Source organism: Ostrea edulis, chromosome 7 (genome assembly GCF_947568905.1).
Source record: "Ostrea edulis chromosome 7, xbOstEdul1.1, whole genome shotgun sequence".
Taxonomy (NCBI): Eukaryota; Metazoa; Mollusca; class Bivalvia; order Ostreida; family Ostreidae; genus Ostrea; species Ostrea edulis.
In genome coordinates, this window is record NC_079170.1 from 69411056 (window position 1) to 69428555 (window position 17500).

General features: G+C 36.5%; 1 protein-coding gene across 4 annotated transcripts in view; it reads right to left on the minus strand.

The window, feature by feature from the left end:
• The window catches only part of LOC125656316 (muskelin-like), a 43580-nt gene that overhangs the window by 15841 nt on the left and 10239 nt on the right, over positions 1-17500 (minus strand). For all 4 annotated transcript variants that reach the window (XR_008797248.1, XM_056145210.1, XM_056145211.1 and 1 more), the window contains 8 exons: positions 17231-17285; positions 17002-17076; positions 16727-16795; positions 10805-10917; positions 9581-9694; positions 8530-8687; positions 7607-7745; positions 901-1027 (listed from right to left, as the gene is read on the minus strand). Coding sequence is in view for 3 of the 4 variants with exons in the window: in XM_056145210.1 (XP_056001185.1) it covers positions 901-1027; positions 7607-7745; positions 8530-8687; positions 9581-9694; positions 10805-10917; positions 16727-16795; positions 17002-17076; positions 17231-17285 (850 nt within the window). In the remaining variant the exon portion in view is untranslated. The remainder of the gene's footprint in view (positions 1-900; positions 1028-7606; positions 7746-8529; positions 8688-9580; positions 9695-10804; positions 10918-16726; positions 16796-17001; positions 17077-17230; positions 17286-17500) is intronic.

A 17500-nucleotide genomic window follows, 5' to 3' on the forward strand; every position in this document is an offset into this window, starting at 1 on the left:
AGTGGATTTACTGCAACAGTAAAATAATCAAAATTTGTACACTAGCTTGCACTACTATGATGACAAACAATAATTCTAATTTAACTGATTTGTAATCTGCATTTTGATTGGCTAATGCACTAAGTTTGAGGCATTTAAATTAGTATTGACAAGATGCAAAACTTTACAATGTGACATCATAGCAGAATAACACACGACACAACCTCACATGTAAACATTTAGTAACGTAATTAAATCTCGTTAAGATTCAGGTTAAACATTTAGTAACGTAATTAAATCTCGTTAAGATTCAGGTTAGAATGGGACTTCAGTACCACTTGCTTCTCATAAGAAGTGACTAAATGGGGCGGTCCTTTGGATGAGACTGCATAAACCGAGGCCCAGTGTCACAGCAGGTGTGGTACGATAAAGATCCCTCCCTGCTTAAAGGCCCTAAGCACTGAGCACAGGCCTAAATTAGCAGCCCTTCACCGGCAATGGTGATGTCTCCATATAAGTGAAAATTCTAGAGCGGGACGTTAAACATTATAAAAATCAATCATTCAAAAATTAGAATGAAAGAAGAACATCAAACAACTACTGTAAGCTGCACAATAACATGTCACTGATAAAACTGTCATTAAACCCACAATAAGGTCCACCATTGTGAGAGGCGATATACTCTTGACATCGTGCATTAAAACACCCCATAAACAACATATATATCAATAAATCAGAAGTTATCAAGAAATATGAAAGAAAATTACTTTACAAAGAACAATTTTACTGATCAAATATATTCCATATTATTATCATAATATATTTACAACTGTACATCTTTAAAGATATTCTCTGCGAACACTTGTACACATCCCCCCCCCCCCCCCCCCCCCCCAAGTCTTTTTCCACCTGTACACATACCTCCCGAGTCTTTTTTACACCCATCTGTAATGATGACTATTTGTCCAGTGTCCACATTATACGTGAAGAAGTCATTTAGATATTCTTTGGCTCTCTGACCGGCAAAAACATATAATAATCTTCTTTTCTGTGAAAGTTCAAAATGTGTATGGTAATCAACACATGTTATCACAATCCCATGCAAGTCAAAACAAATACATCATCATACCATGGAAAGATAAGCTGTCTAGTTACAGATAAGCATGTCTAGTTACAGATAAACATGTCTAGTTACAGATAAACCTGTATACATACAGATAAGCATGTCTAGATACAGATAAACCAGTCTAGTTACAGATAAACCTGTTTACATACAGATAAACCTGTCTAGTTACAGATAGACCTGTCTAGTTACAGATAAACCTGTCTACATACAGATAAACCTGTCTAGTTACAGATAAACCTGTATACACACAGATAAACCTGTCTAGTTACAGATGAACCTGTCTAGTTACAGATAAACCTGTCTAGTTACAGATAAACCTGTCTAGTTACAGATAAACCTGTCTACATACAGATAAACCTGTCTACACACAGATAAACCTGTCTAGTTACAGATAAACCTGTCTACATACAGATAAACCTGTCTACATACAGATAAACCTGTCTAGTTACAGATAAACCTGTCTACATACAGATAAACCTGTCTACATACAGATAAACCTGTCTACATACAGATAAACCAGTCTACATACAGATAAACCTGTCTACATACAGATAAACCTGTCTACATACAGATAAACCTGTCTAGTTACAGATAAACCTGTCTACATACAGATAAACCTGTCTAGTTACAGATAAACCTGTCTACATACAGATAAACCTGTCTACATACAGATAAACCTGTCTAGTTACAGATAAACCTGTCTACATACAGATAAACCTGTCTAGTTACAGATAAACCTGTCTAGTTACAGATAAACCTGTCTACATACAGATAAACCTGTCTAATCACAGATAAACCTGTCTAGTTACAGATAAACCTGTCTACATACAGATAAACCTGTCTAGTTACAGATAAACATGTCTACATACAGATAAACCTGTCTAGTTACAGATAAACCTGCATAGTTACAGATAAACCTGTCTACACACAGATAAACCTGTCTACATACAGATAAACCTGTCTAGTTACAGATAAACCTGTCTAGTTACAGATAAACCTGTCTACATACAGATAAACCTGTCTAGTTACAGATAAACCTGTCTAGTTACAGATAAACCTGTCTAGTTACAGATAAACCTGTCTACACACAGATAAACCTGTCTAGTTACAGATAAACCTGTCTAAATACAGATAAACCTGTCTAGTTACAGATAAACCTGTCTACATACAGATAAACCTGTCTAGTTACAGATAAACCTGTCTAGTTACAGATAAACCTGTCTAGTTACAGATAAACCTGTCTACACACAGATAAACCTGTCTACATACAGATAAACCTGTCTAGTTACAGATAAACCTGTCTAGTTACAGATAAACCTGTCTAGTTACAGATAAACCTGTCTACATACAGATAAACCTGTCTAGTTACAGATAAACCTGTCTACATACAGATAAACCTGTCTAGTTACAGATAAACCTGTCTAGTTACAGATAAACCTGTCTAGTTACAGATAAACCTGTCTACATACAGATAAACCTGTCTAGTTACAGATAAACCTGTCTAGTTACAGATAAACCTGTCTACACACAGATAAACCTGTCTAGTTACAGATAAACCTGTCTAAATACAGATAAACCTGTCTACATACAGATAAACCTGTCTACATACAGATAAACCTGTCTAGTTACAGATAAACCTGTCTACATACAGATAAACCTGTCTACATACAGATAAACCTGTCTAGTTACAGATAAACCTGTCTACATACAGATAAACCTGTCTAGTTACAGATAAACCTGTCTACACACAGATAAACCTGTCTAAATACAGATAAACCTGTCTACATACAGATAAACCTGTCTACATACAGATAAACCTGTCTAGTTACAGATAAACCTGTCTACATACAGATAAATATGTCTAGTTACAGATAAACCTGTCTAGTTACAGATAAACCTGTCTAGTTACAGATAAACCTGTCTACATACAGATAAACCTGTCTAGTTACAGATAAACCTGTCTAGTTACAGATAAACCTGTCTACACACAGATAAACCTGTCTAGTTACAGATAAACCTGTCTACATACAGATAAACCTGTCTAGTTACAGATAAACCTGTCTAGTTACAGATAAACCTGTCTACACACAGATAAACCTGTCTAGTTACAGATAAACCTGTCTAGTTACAGATAAACCTGTCTACATACAGATAAACCTGTCTAGTTACAGATAGACCTGTCTACATACAGATAAACCTCTCTACATACAGATAAACCTGTCTAGTTACAGATAAACCTGTCTAGTTACAGATAAACCTGTCTAATCACAGATAAACCTGTCTACATACAGATAAACCTGTCTAGTTACAGATAAACCTGTCTACATACAGATAAACCTGTCTACATACAGATAAACCTGTCTAGTTACAGATAAACCTGTCTACATACAGACAAACCTGTCTAGTTACAGATAAACCTGTCTACATACAGATAAACCTGTCTAGTTACAGATAAACCTGTCTAGTTACAGATAAACCTGTCTACATACAGATAAACCTGTCTAGTTACAGATAAACCTGTCTAGTTACAGATAAACCTGTCTAGTTACAGATAAACCTGTCTACATACAGATAAACCTGTCTAGTTACAGATAAGAGTTACAGATAAACCTGTCTAGTTACAGATAAACCTGTCTACACACAGATAAACCTGTCTAGTTACAGATAAACCTGTCTAGTTACAGATAAACCTGTCTACATACAGATAAACCTGTCTAGTTACAGATAAACCTGTCTAGTTACAGATAAACCTGTCTAGTTACAGATAAACCTGTCTAATCACAGATAAACCTGTCTAGTTACAGATAAACCTGTCTAGTTACAGATAAACCTGTCTACACACAGATAAACCTGTCTACATACAGATAGACCTGTCTAGTTACAGATAAACCTGTCTACATACAGATAAACCTGTCTACATACAGATAAACCTGTCTACATACAGATAAACCTGTCTAGTTACAGATAAACCTGTCTACATACAGATAAACCTGTCTAGTTACAGATAAACCTGTCTACATACAGATAAACCTGTCTAGTTACAGATAAACCTGTCTACATACAGATAAACCTGTCTAGTTACAGATAAACCTGTCTACATACAGATAAACCTGTCTACATACAGATAAACCTGTCTAGTTACAGATAAACCTGTCTACATACAGATAAACCTGTCTAGTTACAGATAAACCTGTCTACATACAGATAAACCTGTCTAGTTACAGATAAACCTGTCTAGTTACAGATAAACCTGTCTAGTTACAGATAAACCTGTCTACATACAGATAAACCTGTCTACATACAGATAAACCTGTCTAGTTACAGATAAACCTGTCTACATACAGATAAACCTGTCTAGTTACAGATAAACCTGTCTAGTTACAGATAAACCTGTCTAGTTACAGATAAACCTGTCTACATACAGATAAACCTGTCTAGTTACAGATAAACCTGTCTAGTTACAGATAAACCTGTCTAGTTACAGATAAACCTGTCTACACACAGATAAACCTGTCTAGTTACAGATAAACCTGTCTAAATACAGATAAACCTGTCTACATACAGATAAACCTGTCTAGTTACAGATAAACCTGTCTACATACAGATAAACCTGTCTACATACAGATAAACCTGTCTACATACAGATAAACCTGTCTAGTTACAGATAAACCTGTCTAGTTACAGATAAACCTGTCTACACACAGATAAACCTGTCTACACACAGATAAACCTGTCTAGTTACAGATAAACCTGTCTAGTTACAGATAAACCTGTCTACATACAGATAAACCTGTCTAGTTACAGATAGACCTGTCTACATACAGATAAACCTCTCTACATACAGATAAACCTGTCTAGTTACAGATAAACCTGTCTAGTTACAGATAAACCTGTCTAATCACAGATAAACCTGTCTACATACAGATAAACCTGTCTACATACAGATAAACCTGTCTACATACAGATAAACCTGTCTAGTTACAGATAAACCTGTCTACATACAGATAAACCTGTCTAGTTACAGATAAACCTGTCTACATACAGATAAACCTGTCTAGTTACAGATAAACCTGTCTAGTTACAGATAAACCTGTCTACATACAGATAAACCTGTCTAGTTACAGATAAACCTGTCTAGTTACAGATAAACCTGTCTACATACAGATAAACCTGTCTAGTTACAGATAAGAGTTACAGATAAACCTGTCTAGTTACAGATAAACCTGTCTACACACAGATAAACCTGTCTAGTTACAGATAAACCTGTCTACATACAGATAAACCTGTCTAGTTACAGATAAACCTGTCTAGTTACAGATAAACCTGTCTAATCACAGATAAACCTGTCTAGTTACAGATAAACCTGTCTAGTTACAGATAAACCTGTCTAGTTACAGATAAACCTGTCTACACACAGATAAACCTGTCTACATACAGATAGACCTGTCTAGTTACAGATAAACCTGTCTACATACAGATAAACCTGTCTACATACAGATAAACCTGTCTACATACAGATAAACCTGTCTAGTTACAGATAAACCTGTCTACATACAGATAAACCTGTCTAGTTACAGATAAACCTGTCTACATACAGATAAACCTGTCTAGTTACAGATAAACCTGTCTACATACAGATAAACCTGTCTAGTTACAGATAAACCTGTCTACATACAGATAAACCTGTCTACACACAGATAAACCTGTCTACACACAGATAAACCTGTCTAGTTACAGATAAACCTGTCTACACACAGATAAACCTGTCTAGTTACAGATAAACCTGTCTACATACAGATAAACCTGTCTAGTTACAGATAAACCTGTCTACATACAGATAAACCTGTCTACACACAGATAAACCTGTCTACACACAGATAAACCTGTCTAGTTACAGATAAACCTGTCTACACACAGATAAACCTGTCTAGTTACAGATAAACCTGTCTACATACAGATAAACCTGTCTAGTTACAGATAAACCTGTCTAGTTACAGATAAACCTGTCTAGTTACAGATAAACCTGTCTAGTTACAGATAAACCTGTCTAGTTACAGATAAACCTGTCTAGTTACAGATAAACCTGTCTACATACAGATAAACCTGTCTAGTTACAGATAAACCTGTCTAGTTACAGATAAACCTGTCTACACACAGATAAACCTGTCTACATACAGATAAACCTGTCTACATACAGATAAACCTGTCTACATACAGATAAACCTGTCTAGTTACAGATAAACCTGTCTACACACAGATAAACCTGTCTAGTTACAGATAAAGCTGTCTACATACAGATAAACCTGTCTAATCACAGATAAACCTGTCTACATACAGATAAACCTGTCTAGTTACAGATAAACCTGTCTACATACAGATAAACCTGTCTAGTTACAGATAAACCTGTCTACACACAGATAAACCTGTCTAGATACAGATAAACCTGTCTAGTTACAGATAAACCTATCTACATACAGATAAACCTGTCTAGTTACAGATAAACCTGTCTAGTTACAGATAAACCTGTCTACATACAGATAAACCTGTCTAGTTACAGATAAACCTGTCTACATACAGATAAACCTGTCTACATACAGATAAACCTGTCTAGTTACAGATAAACCTGTCTACATACAGATAAACCTGTCTAGTTACAGATAAACCTGTCTACATACAGATAAACCTGTCTAGTTACAGATAAACCTGTCTACATACAGATAAACCTGTCTACATACAGATAAACCTGTCTAGTTACAGATAAACCTGTCTACACACAGATAAACCTGTCTACATACAGACAAACCTGTCTACATACAGATAAACCTGTCTACATACAGATAAACCTGTCTAGTTACAGATAAACCTGTCTACATACAGATAAACCTGTCTAGTTACAGATAAACCTGTCTACTTACAGATAAACCTGTCTAGTTACAGATAAACCTGTCTAGTTACAGATAAACCTGTCTACATACAGATAAACCTGTTTACATACAGATAAACCTGTCTACATACAGATAAACCTGTCTACTTACAGATAAACCTGTCTAGTTACAGATAAACCTGTCTACATACAGATAAACCTGTCTACATACAGATAAACCTGTGAATTCTACACCTATTTTATTTGCAATTTTTTTTTTGTCTTTGCACTTTGTAATCTTTCATCCTGTCTAATCTGATGCAGTTTTTGTTTGACAACATGTCAGATTAGACAGGTTTCACTGTACAAGGAACTGTAAAATTCTCTCTTTGTTTCAAGCTGTATGTGTACATTTCTTAGCACAAATTTTGCACTGTATGAAAATACATTGAATGGAAATCCTCTTGCATTAAAATTGGTATGCAAGAGACAAAGCAAGCTTTCCTATTGCCTCTTGCTTATGACATCACAATACCTTTTTCTGAATATATCCAGATGTATCAGCACAAAGCTTTTTCGAGAAAAACAATGAATTAGCACATATAGATAAGAAAAAGCTCACGTAACATGTGTCTTACCGAGTGAAAGAGCATCGAGTGGCCTATCCTTGACCGCAGTCTGGGGCAGTCTTCCATGATGCAGGACCATGTGTTGGTGGGAATGTGGTAAGCATAAAGTCCACTAAACAGTGTCTCACTTCCTCTTTCTGATCCCATACTATTAAACAAACACATACAATACTGTACATCTGATCCCACACTGTCAGACAAACACATACAATACTGTACATCTGATCCCACACTGTCAGACAAACAGATACAATATTGTACATCCAATCCCACACTGTCAGACAAACACATACAATACTGTACATCTGATCCCACACTGTCAGACAAACACATACAATACTGTACATCTGATCCCACACTGTCAGACAAACACATACAATACCGTACATCTGATCCCACACTGTCAGACAAACACATACAATACTGTACATCTGATCCCACACTGTCAGACAAACACACACAATACTGTACATCTGATCCCACACTGTCAGACAAACACATACAATACTGTACATCTGATCCCACACTGTCAGACAAACACACACAATACTGTACATCTGATCCCACACTGTCAGACAATACTGTACCGTACATCTGATACCAATCATTGAGACAATTACAATACATTCTGAGGTAATACGTAAAAGCAGCTCAAGCCAGTTAGAAATTGAACTCGTAAATGACTGTTGATGATCAGACGACTTTTGTGGTACTGATAAACTGATATAAGTGTGAGGTGACAGTAGACATCACTTTATGTACATTATGACCTGACAGACAAAACGAAAGACATAAATCCATCAAATTTTCCTCATAAGGTTTTAACTTTATATTCAAACTAGCTGGAGAACTGTATCTCTCAGGAAACAGGTACGTCTCCTAACTGTCAACATAATTTTTTCAGAGTTACAGTTCTGCAACTATATTCAAACCTGTTTAAGACACGCCCTCCAAATAAGTACAGCGTTTGCTTCTCGATGTCAATGACCATCTGGTGGTCATAGATGAGCCTCGGTCCACCCATTGTATGTGTGTCCTCCATTATTAACGTCCACTTGTCCGAGCTGATGTCATACATATAAAAGTCACTCTGAAAATCGTTAATTAAATGTCCCATAAAGTTGCAAAAATAAAAAAGAAATGCAACAACAATTAAACCCTTGCCTTTAGTAGACAAGTGTTTTTTGTATGTGGAAATGTTCACTTTCCTAATTACTACCTTTCGCTTATACAGTGCTAAACTTGTTTCAGTTCTGTTTTCATATTATACTGAGTGCTAAACTTGTTTCAGTTCTGTTTTCATATTATACTGAGTGCTAAACTTGTTTCAGTTCTGTTTTCATATTATACTGAGTGCTAAACTTGTTTCAGTTCTGTTTTCATATTATACAGTGCTAAACTTGTTTCAGTTCTGTTTTCATATTATACTGAGTGCTAAACTTGTTTCAGTTCTGTTTTCATATTATACAGTGCTAAACTTGTTTCAGTTCTGTTTTCATATTAATGTAAATTCTTCAACACATACTCTAGATGTTACATAGTCATGTATATAGATTATATATGTTCATATACATCTACACTGATGTACAAGTAATAAGATAATGGCATAAAAATGAACAAGAATCATTCATCAAAAATCGCAATGAGAGCATCACCAAGAGTTGCTTCCCTTTACAAATACGACATTAGTGCAGACTTTTAAACACCAAGAGTTGCTTCCCTTTACAAATACGACATTAGTGCAGACTTTTAAACACCAAGAGTTGCTTCCCTTTACAAATACGACATTAGTGCAGACTTTTAAACACCAAGAGTGGCTTCCCTTTACAAATACGACATTTGTACAGACTTTTAAACACCAAGAGTTGCTTCCCTTTACAAATACGACATTAGTGCAGACTTTTAAACACCAAGAGTGGCTTCCCTTTACAAATACGACATTTATACAGACTCATACCAGATACAAGAAATGTCCATGATTACCTTCAGGTTATCTGACGTTCTCATTGCTGAATCCAAATATCTTCCCAGGATGAAGATTTGTTTTCTCTCATAGTCTAGACACATCTTGTGACAGGATCTGGCGTTAGGACCGCCCTATAAGTATAGAATGTATCATAGGGGTTAAGCCATTCATCGAAGTCCTTCAAAAATAATATGTGTGATTTCATGTTCCAGGAACTGATGCTAAACAGCGATTTCATCAAATTACAGACTCACATTAAATCATGTGGAGACAGACTGACAAACATTACATTATTAGTGAGGGCTGTTCAGAAATTATTGAGACACTATAGTTATAGTTCTTCTTTTCGTGCCAACAATAGATGAAAATATTTGTCTTTGTATTGCTTTATTTCACTAGTGATGAAATCCCTATAATTTTTAATGTTCTTCCACAGTTACCAAGGCTTTAATCTAATCAATATTTCATTCACAAAATGAATGGGATTGGGCAGCAGACACAGCCTATCTTAGCCCTTTCCCTATTTTAGCCTGATCTTTATATCCTTAGCCCTGATTAGTAGTTATCAAGGTTATATGTTGCAGATTGGGGTCCCATGCATACAGCATAGAATTACTGGTGAAAAAAAAATGGCAGGTTTTACTACATGGACCACAGTGAATACAACTGGAGGGAAGCGAGCAAACATTGTCTGTGATACTGAATTCCACCATTACAGCATCATACTGTGAAACAATTAAAATAGGGCTTCACAAATGATGAAAAAATCAGTGACCCCCACCCTTAAGTTAATTTGATCCCCATGCAGTTATTATAATTTTTAAATTCAGGGAGCAGCAGACATTGATCTCAGAAATTTACCTGTGCAGACGAAGAAATTGATGGAGCAAGCAAAGATTGGAAGAAAAGTGTCTAGGCCTCTCGTCCTAAAGCGAGTGTCTAGGCCTGTAGTGAACACACGACATTCGAAATTTCGTGATAATTCATCGTCCTAAAGGGAGTGGCAAGAACTGGAAAGTTATCCGTAAAATAGGAAGTTGATGTAAGGTTTTCATGTCATAAAAAAATATCGCATTAACAATTCATCGTGAATTTCTTTCACGTGTGGTGCTTCTCGTAAAGTTCCGCGATAAGAAATTCTTATTTAGGAATCTACAGTATTCGATCTCTTTATTCTTCAATCAGAAACCATGCCTCATTACAGTCTCATTGATTTCTGAACCACCCTTGTATACAAGTACCACTTTGTGTGTATCAGCACTTAAACAGGTCCAGTCTTTATTTGTCCCAGAAAACATCCAGAAATCTGCCAGGTCTTTACTGCCATCCCATCCCCCAAATAAGTATAGGTTCTCTGTAACGATAATATAACCACAAATACAGGTTCTCTGTAACGATAACACAACGTAAAACACAAATAGATACAGGTTCTCTGTAATAACACGAGCACAAATAGATACAGGTTCTCTGTAATAAGACAACCACAAATAGATACAGGTTCTCTGTAATGATAACACAACCACAAATAGATACAGGTTCTCTGTAACAATAAGACAACCACAAATAGATACAGGTTCTCTGTAACAATAATACAACCACAAATAGATACAGGTTATCTGTAACAATAACAAAACCACAAATAGATACAGGTTCTCTGTAACAATAATACAACCACAAATAGATACAGGTTCTCTGTAACACAACCACAAATAGATACAGGTTCTCTGTAACACAACCACAAATAGATACAGGTTCTCTGTAATGATAACACAACCACAAATAGATACAGGTTCTCTGTAACAATAATACAACCACAAATAGATACAGGTTCTCTGTAATAACACAACCACAAATAGATACAGGTTCTCTGTAACAATAACACAACCACAAATAGATACAGGTTCTCTGTAACACAACCACAAATAGATACAGGTTCTCTGTAACACAACCACAAATAGATACAGGTTCTCTGTAATAACACAACCACAAATAGATACAGGTTCTCTGTAATAACACAACCACAAATAGATACAGGTTCTCTGTAACACAACCACAAATAGATACAGGTTCTCTGTAACAATAACACAAACACAAATAGATACAGGTTCTCTGTAACACAACCACAAATAGATACAGGTTCTCTGTAATGATAACACAACCACAAATAGATACAGAATCTCTGTAATAACACAACCACAAATAGATACAGGTTTTCTGTAATAACACAACCACAAATAGATACAGGTTCTCTGTAACAACAAGAGGTACTGTGAGCAATGCTCACTAAGAATACCCCCCGCTTAACCCAATCTCCCAAAGGGTGTTGGTAATAGGTATAAACTACCTCTTTTCTGAGTGTAAAAAACAAATGGCATGGCAAACCGAACCATATTGCTACTTCGATGTCCAGTGCGCGTGACCTTTGACCTTTTGACCCCAAAATCGATCGGGAACATCTTCATCCCATGGGTAGTCCATATGTATGATATGGTGACTGTAGGTGGAAAGGATAACGCTTTAGAGCCCGGAAACCATATTGCTACTTCGATGTCCAGTGCGTGTGACCTTTGACCTTTTGACCCCAAAATCGATAGAGAACATCTTCATCCCATGGGTAGTCCATATGTATGATATGGTGACTGTAGGTGGAAAGGATAACGCTTTAGAGCCCGGAAACCATATTGCTACTTCGATGTCCAGTGCGTGTGACCTTTGACCTTTTGACCCCAAAATCGATAGAGAACATCTTCATCCCATGGGTAGTCCATATGTATGATATGGTGACTGTAGGTGGAAAGGATAACGCTTTAGAGCCCGGAAACCATATTGCTACTTCGATGTCCAGTGCACGTGACCTTTGACCTTTTGACCCCAAAATCGATAGGGAACATCTTCATCCCATGGGTAGTCCATATGTATGATATGGTGACTGTAGGTGGAAAGGATAACACTTTAGAGCCCGGAAACCATATTGCTACTTCGATGTCCAGTGCACTTGACTTTTGACCTTTTTTCCCCAAAATTGATAGGGAACATCTTCATCCCATGGGTAGTCCATATGTATGATATGGTGACGGTAGGTGAAAAGGATAATGTTTTAGAGCCCGGAAACCATTGCGTCTACAGACGGACGGACGGACAACCCGATTCCAGTATACCCCCCCCCCCCCCCCCCCCCCCACACACACAACTTGTTGCGGGGGGTATAATAACACAACCACATATAGATACAGGTTCTCTGTAATAACACAACCACAAATAGATACAGGTTCTCTGTAACACAACCACAAATAGATACAGGTTCTCTGTAACACAACCACAAATAGATACAGGTTCTCTGTAACAATAACACAACCCAGGGTTTGACATTTACTTTCTTGAGCACTAGACCAGTCGGGCTACTTCAAATGATTTTTACTAGACCTGACCTTACATCCACTAGCCCTGACCAACTTTCCAGAGAAAAGAAACCCTGATGGTTTCTCCATATTTAAGTACTTAATTCAAATGACAAACGTTAAGTTTAAACTATAACGTACTTAATTGTCTCAAAAACATCTTTAGTCTCGTCATTCAATGTGATGCTTTTAATTTCAAACGCATTCTTTAAATTCTACTCGGCACAGAAATTCTTTAGTCTTTTGTTAGAATAAAATGACCTCAACATCTTTTTCAAAATTTCTTTTTCATAAGCCCTGCTTTGTTTCTTCCCAATCTACTCCTCTTTTTTTTTTCTCTCGGAACATCCTTCCTTGAGGACGAGAAGTCGACACATTCCCGCACATGTGTCAACAACGAAAAATGGCTATTTACGATTTAATTTATTCATTTGATAGACACGTTCTTATATTCAATTAAAATAAACTGTTTTGTTTTTATTCAAATGAAAATAAAACAGTTTATATCTATTTATCCGAAATATAACTTTACACCCATTAACAAAGAGTAAATGTCGTAAAATATCACTTCCGACAGCGACTTATAGATTAGAACTAAAAATAGAGATTTTGTCATCACGCGGTTCAAAATTGCTCGCAAACTCTTTACAGTTATTTTTTAAAGTTAAAAATAAGATATCTTATGGTTTAAAATAAAGTTTCTTATTTATTTGTTCAACACGACCAGTCGGACTAGTGAATCGACATTTTACCCGACCGGTCCGACTCGGTCGGTCGGACGTGCCTTAGTGTCAAACCCTGCAACCACAAATAGATACAGGTTCTCTGTAATAACACAACCACAAATAGATACAGGTTCTCTGTAATGATAACACAACCACAAATAGATACAGGTTCTCTGTAACACAACCACAAATAGATACAGGTTCTCTGTAACACACCACAAATAGATACAGGTTCTCTGTAATGATAAAACAACCACAAATAGATACAGGTTCTCTGTAATAACACAACCACAAATAGATACAGGTTCTCTGTAATAACACAACCACAAATAGATACAGGTTCTCTGTAAGGGCTGTTCCAGAAATGATCAAATGGGGGGGTCGGGCGGCAAATGATATTTTTTTGTGTGGGTGGTCGTATTTTTTCATATTTTATTTGGTCCGTGGTTGGACTGTTAACAAAATATTTATTATGGGTAGTGGGTAGTTTCTATTGTTTTATTTTGTGCCATGTGGGTGTTGAGTTTTCAGAATATTTTTATTGTCGCTCTTGTCGTGTTGGTTACAAAACGTCGGTGGGAAAATCTACAGAACAGAGTTCGCCGCCATCATGTCCAAAGGGACCATACTAAACGCGCCTCTAATTTGAAGAGTGCCGTAATGGAAAGTTATGCGCTGCAAAGAGCGACAACTCGAATAGTTCTATGTTTCTTCCGATTTCCGATTTCGAAAGCAGCATTTCGAAAGCACGTTTTCAGTTTACAGTGCATCGATTTTGGGAATATTTTGAAACCAATAGGTATTCCGTTTTCTAATAAAAATAGGCAAACCTTAGTTGATTTATACGAGGGTACCGATGCGTTATATTTATCAGTCAGTGTGATGGTGATATAGAGGCCTCTGGGCGCGGGCTCCATTAGAAAACGAACCATATCCATACCCATTTCATGATAATAGCATCGTTTGGACTCCCAATCTTTCCAACATTCCCGCCATAGATGCCTTTCATTGTTGATGTGACATCGTTTCTTCAGAACTACTGTGATACAATGTCGCACAGGCATTACCGCGTCATTGACTAGAATGTTTGTCCCGAAAACCTCGCGAGATTTGTACCGTTTTCATTTTTAAAAATATTTTTGTGGTGGGTCTGGTTAGTTTTTTTTTTTTATTAGATGGGTCATTGTAAAATGAGTTTATTAATTTGATGGGTCATGGGGTTATTTTTTTTATGGGTGCTTGGTATATACAAAAGGTGCCTCCCGACCCCCCCCCCCCCATGTGTTTATTTCTGGAATAGCCCTAATAACACAACCACAAATAGATACAGGTTCTCTGTAACACAACCACAAATAGATACAGGTTCTCTGTAACACAACCACAAATAGATACAGGTTCTCTGTAACACAACCACAAATAGATACATGTTCTCTGTAACACAACCACAAATAGATACAGGTTCTCTGTAACAATAACACAACCACAAATAGATACAGGTTCTCTGTAATAACACAACCACAAATAGATACAGGTTCTCTGTAATAATACAACCACAAATAGATACAGGTTCTCTGTAATAACACAACCACAAATAGATACAGGTTCTCTGTAACACAACCACAAATAGATACAGGTTCTCTGTAACACAACCACAAATAGATACAGGTTCTCTGTAACACAACCACAAATAGATACAGGTTCTCTGTAACACAACCACAAATAGATACAGGTTCTCTGTAACACAACCACAAATAGATACATGTTCTCTGTAACACAACCACAAATAGATACAGGTTCTCTGTAACAATAACACAACCACAAATAGATACAGGTTCTCTGTAATAACACAACCACAAATAGATACAGGTTCTCTGTAATAATACAACCACAAATAGATACAGGTTCTCTGTAACACAACCACAAATAGATACAGGTTCTCTGTAACAATAACACAACCACAAATAGATACAGGTTCTCTGTAATAACACAACCACAAATAGATACAAGTTCTCTGTAACACAACCACAAATAGATACAGGTTCTCTGTAATGATAAAACAATCACAAATAGATACAGGTTCTCTGTAATGATAACACATCCACAGCATTGTTTCAGGATACAGTTATGAGATTGATCACTGTTCGTTATCTTCGCCTTTCATCTAACAGTGAACATTAAGTTCATATTCAGTATTTGCCATGAATGTAAAAGATTACATGTAAGTGGTCAAATTTTGATTCAATTCCCACACTTCAGAGAGTATATTCATTTGGCCTGTATCTAAATTTGTTAGGAAAGAGTAGGCAACTTTAGCAAAATACTTCAGTTGTATTTTATTGAAACTGTGACCAAACTAAAAAAAAATGTATTTCATTGAAACAGTGACCAACTTAAAACTAAAACAAGAGGCCCATGGGCCACATCGCTTTCTTGAATCACCTTGGCTCATATTTAAAGATTTTTTCTATATATTCGCATGTAAAACTTTGATCCCCTACTGTGGCCCTAACCTGCTCCCAGGGGCCATGATTTTTTCAAAATTGAATCTGGACTGTCAGGATGCTTTCATGTGAATGTAAACTTTTCTGGCCCAGTAATTTTTCAGAAGATTTTTAATGATTTTCCCTATATAAAACTTTGATCCCCTCTTGTGGCCCCATCCAACCCCCAGGGGCCATGATTTGAACAAACTTGAATCTGCACTATGCCGGGAGGCTTTCATGTAAATTTTAGCTTTTCTGGCCCAGTGGTTCTTGAGAAGAAGATTTTTAAATGACCCTACCCTATTTTTGCATTTTTGTAATTATCTCCCTTTTGAAAGGGACATGGCCCTTGATTTCAATAAACTTGAAAGGATGCTTTTGGTCAAGTTTGGTTGAAATTGGCCCAGTGGTTCTGGAGAATAAGTCAAAAATGTAAAAAGTTTACAGACAGACAACGGACAACAGGCGATCAGAAAAGTTCTTTTGAGCTTTCAGCTGAGGTGAGCTAAAAACTTGTATTTTATTGAAACTGTGAAAAAATTTGTAGTATACAGTACCATTCTGCAGGTCTATACACATTTGGTGCCCTCCCCTCATTCCTGGCTGGTACACGCTAGGATTTTCTCCTACAAATCCAGGGAGTAGCATATTATCATCACTATGTTTACACATCATTCATACAAAACAATTTATCTCTGCCCTTTTTTTAAAAACATGTTCTAATCTTTGTCAAGTCAAACTGCTGTGTAATGTCGTCAACGTTGATTGTAAATTTTTCTTATTTTAAGATTGATGTTACAACAGATACAGTTGTTATGACTACCACAATCACCTCTGGAAACTGGATCTATAGGGGTCCATTTGGGTTTATAGTCTTGATCACAAATATACTGATCAAACAGCCCCTCTACGAAAGAAGAAAAGAAAATGAATAGCTTTATATCAAAATATCAAATTTATCTATCAAATGGTGATTAAGTGCACAGAAGATCAGGATACACAAGCTAATATTTCCTTCAAATGCAAACTACACTTGGATAGACTTTGGGTTTACAACGAACCTTCAGCAGCCTGCCATAGTAAGTCCTCACTCTTCTCAAAATCACCATGTTTTACCTTGAAAACAACAATCACCAAGATGAATTCACTTCAGGACTAAGCTGACCTGTTTTTGATTTGACTTCGGACGAAGATAATGAAATGTAATACATTGAATTGTAACTGCAGCTCATTGCTACTGGTCTAATTAAAATCAAACCTCTCACTTCACTATATATACATAGAGTGTCACTACATCATACATAGACAGTCACTACATCATACAAAGACCG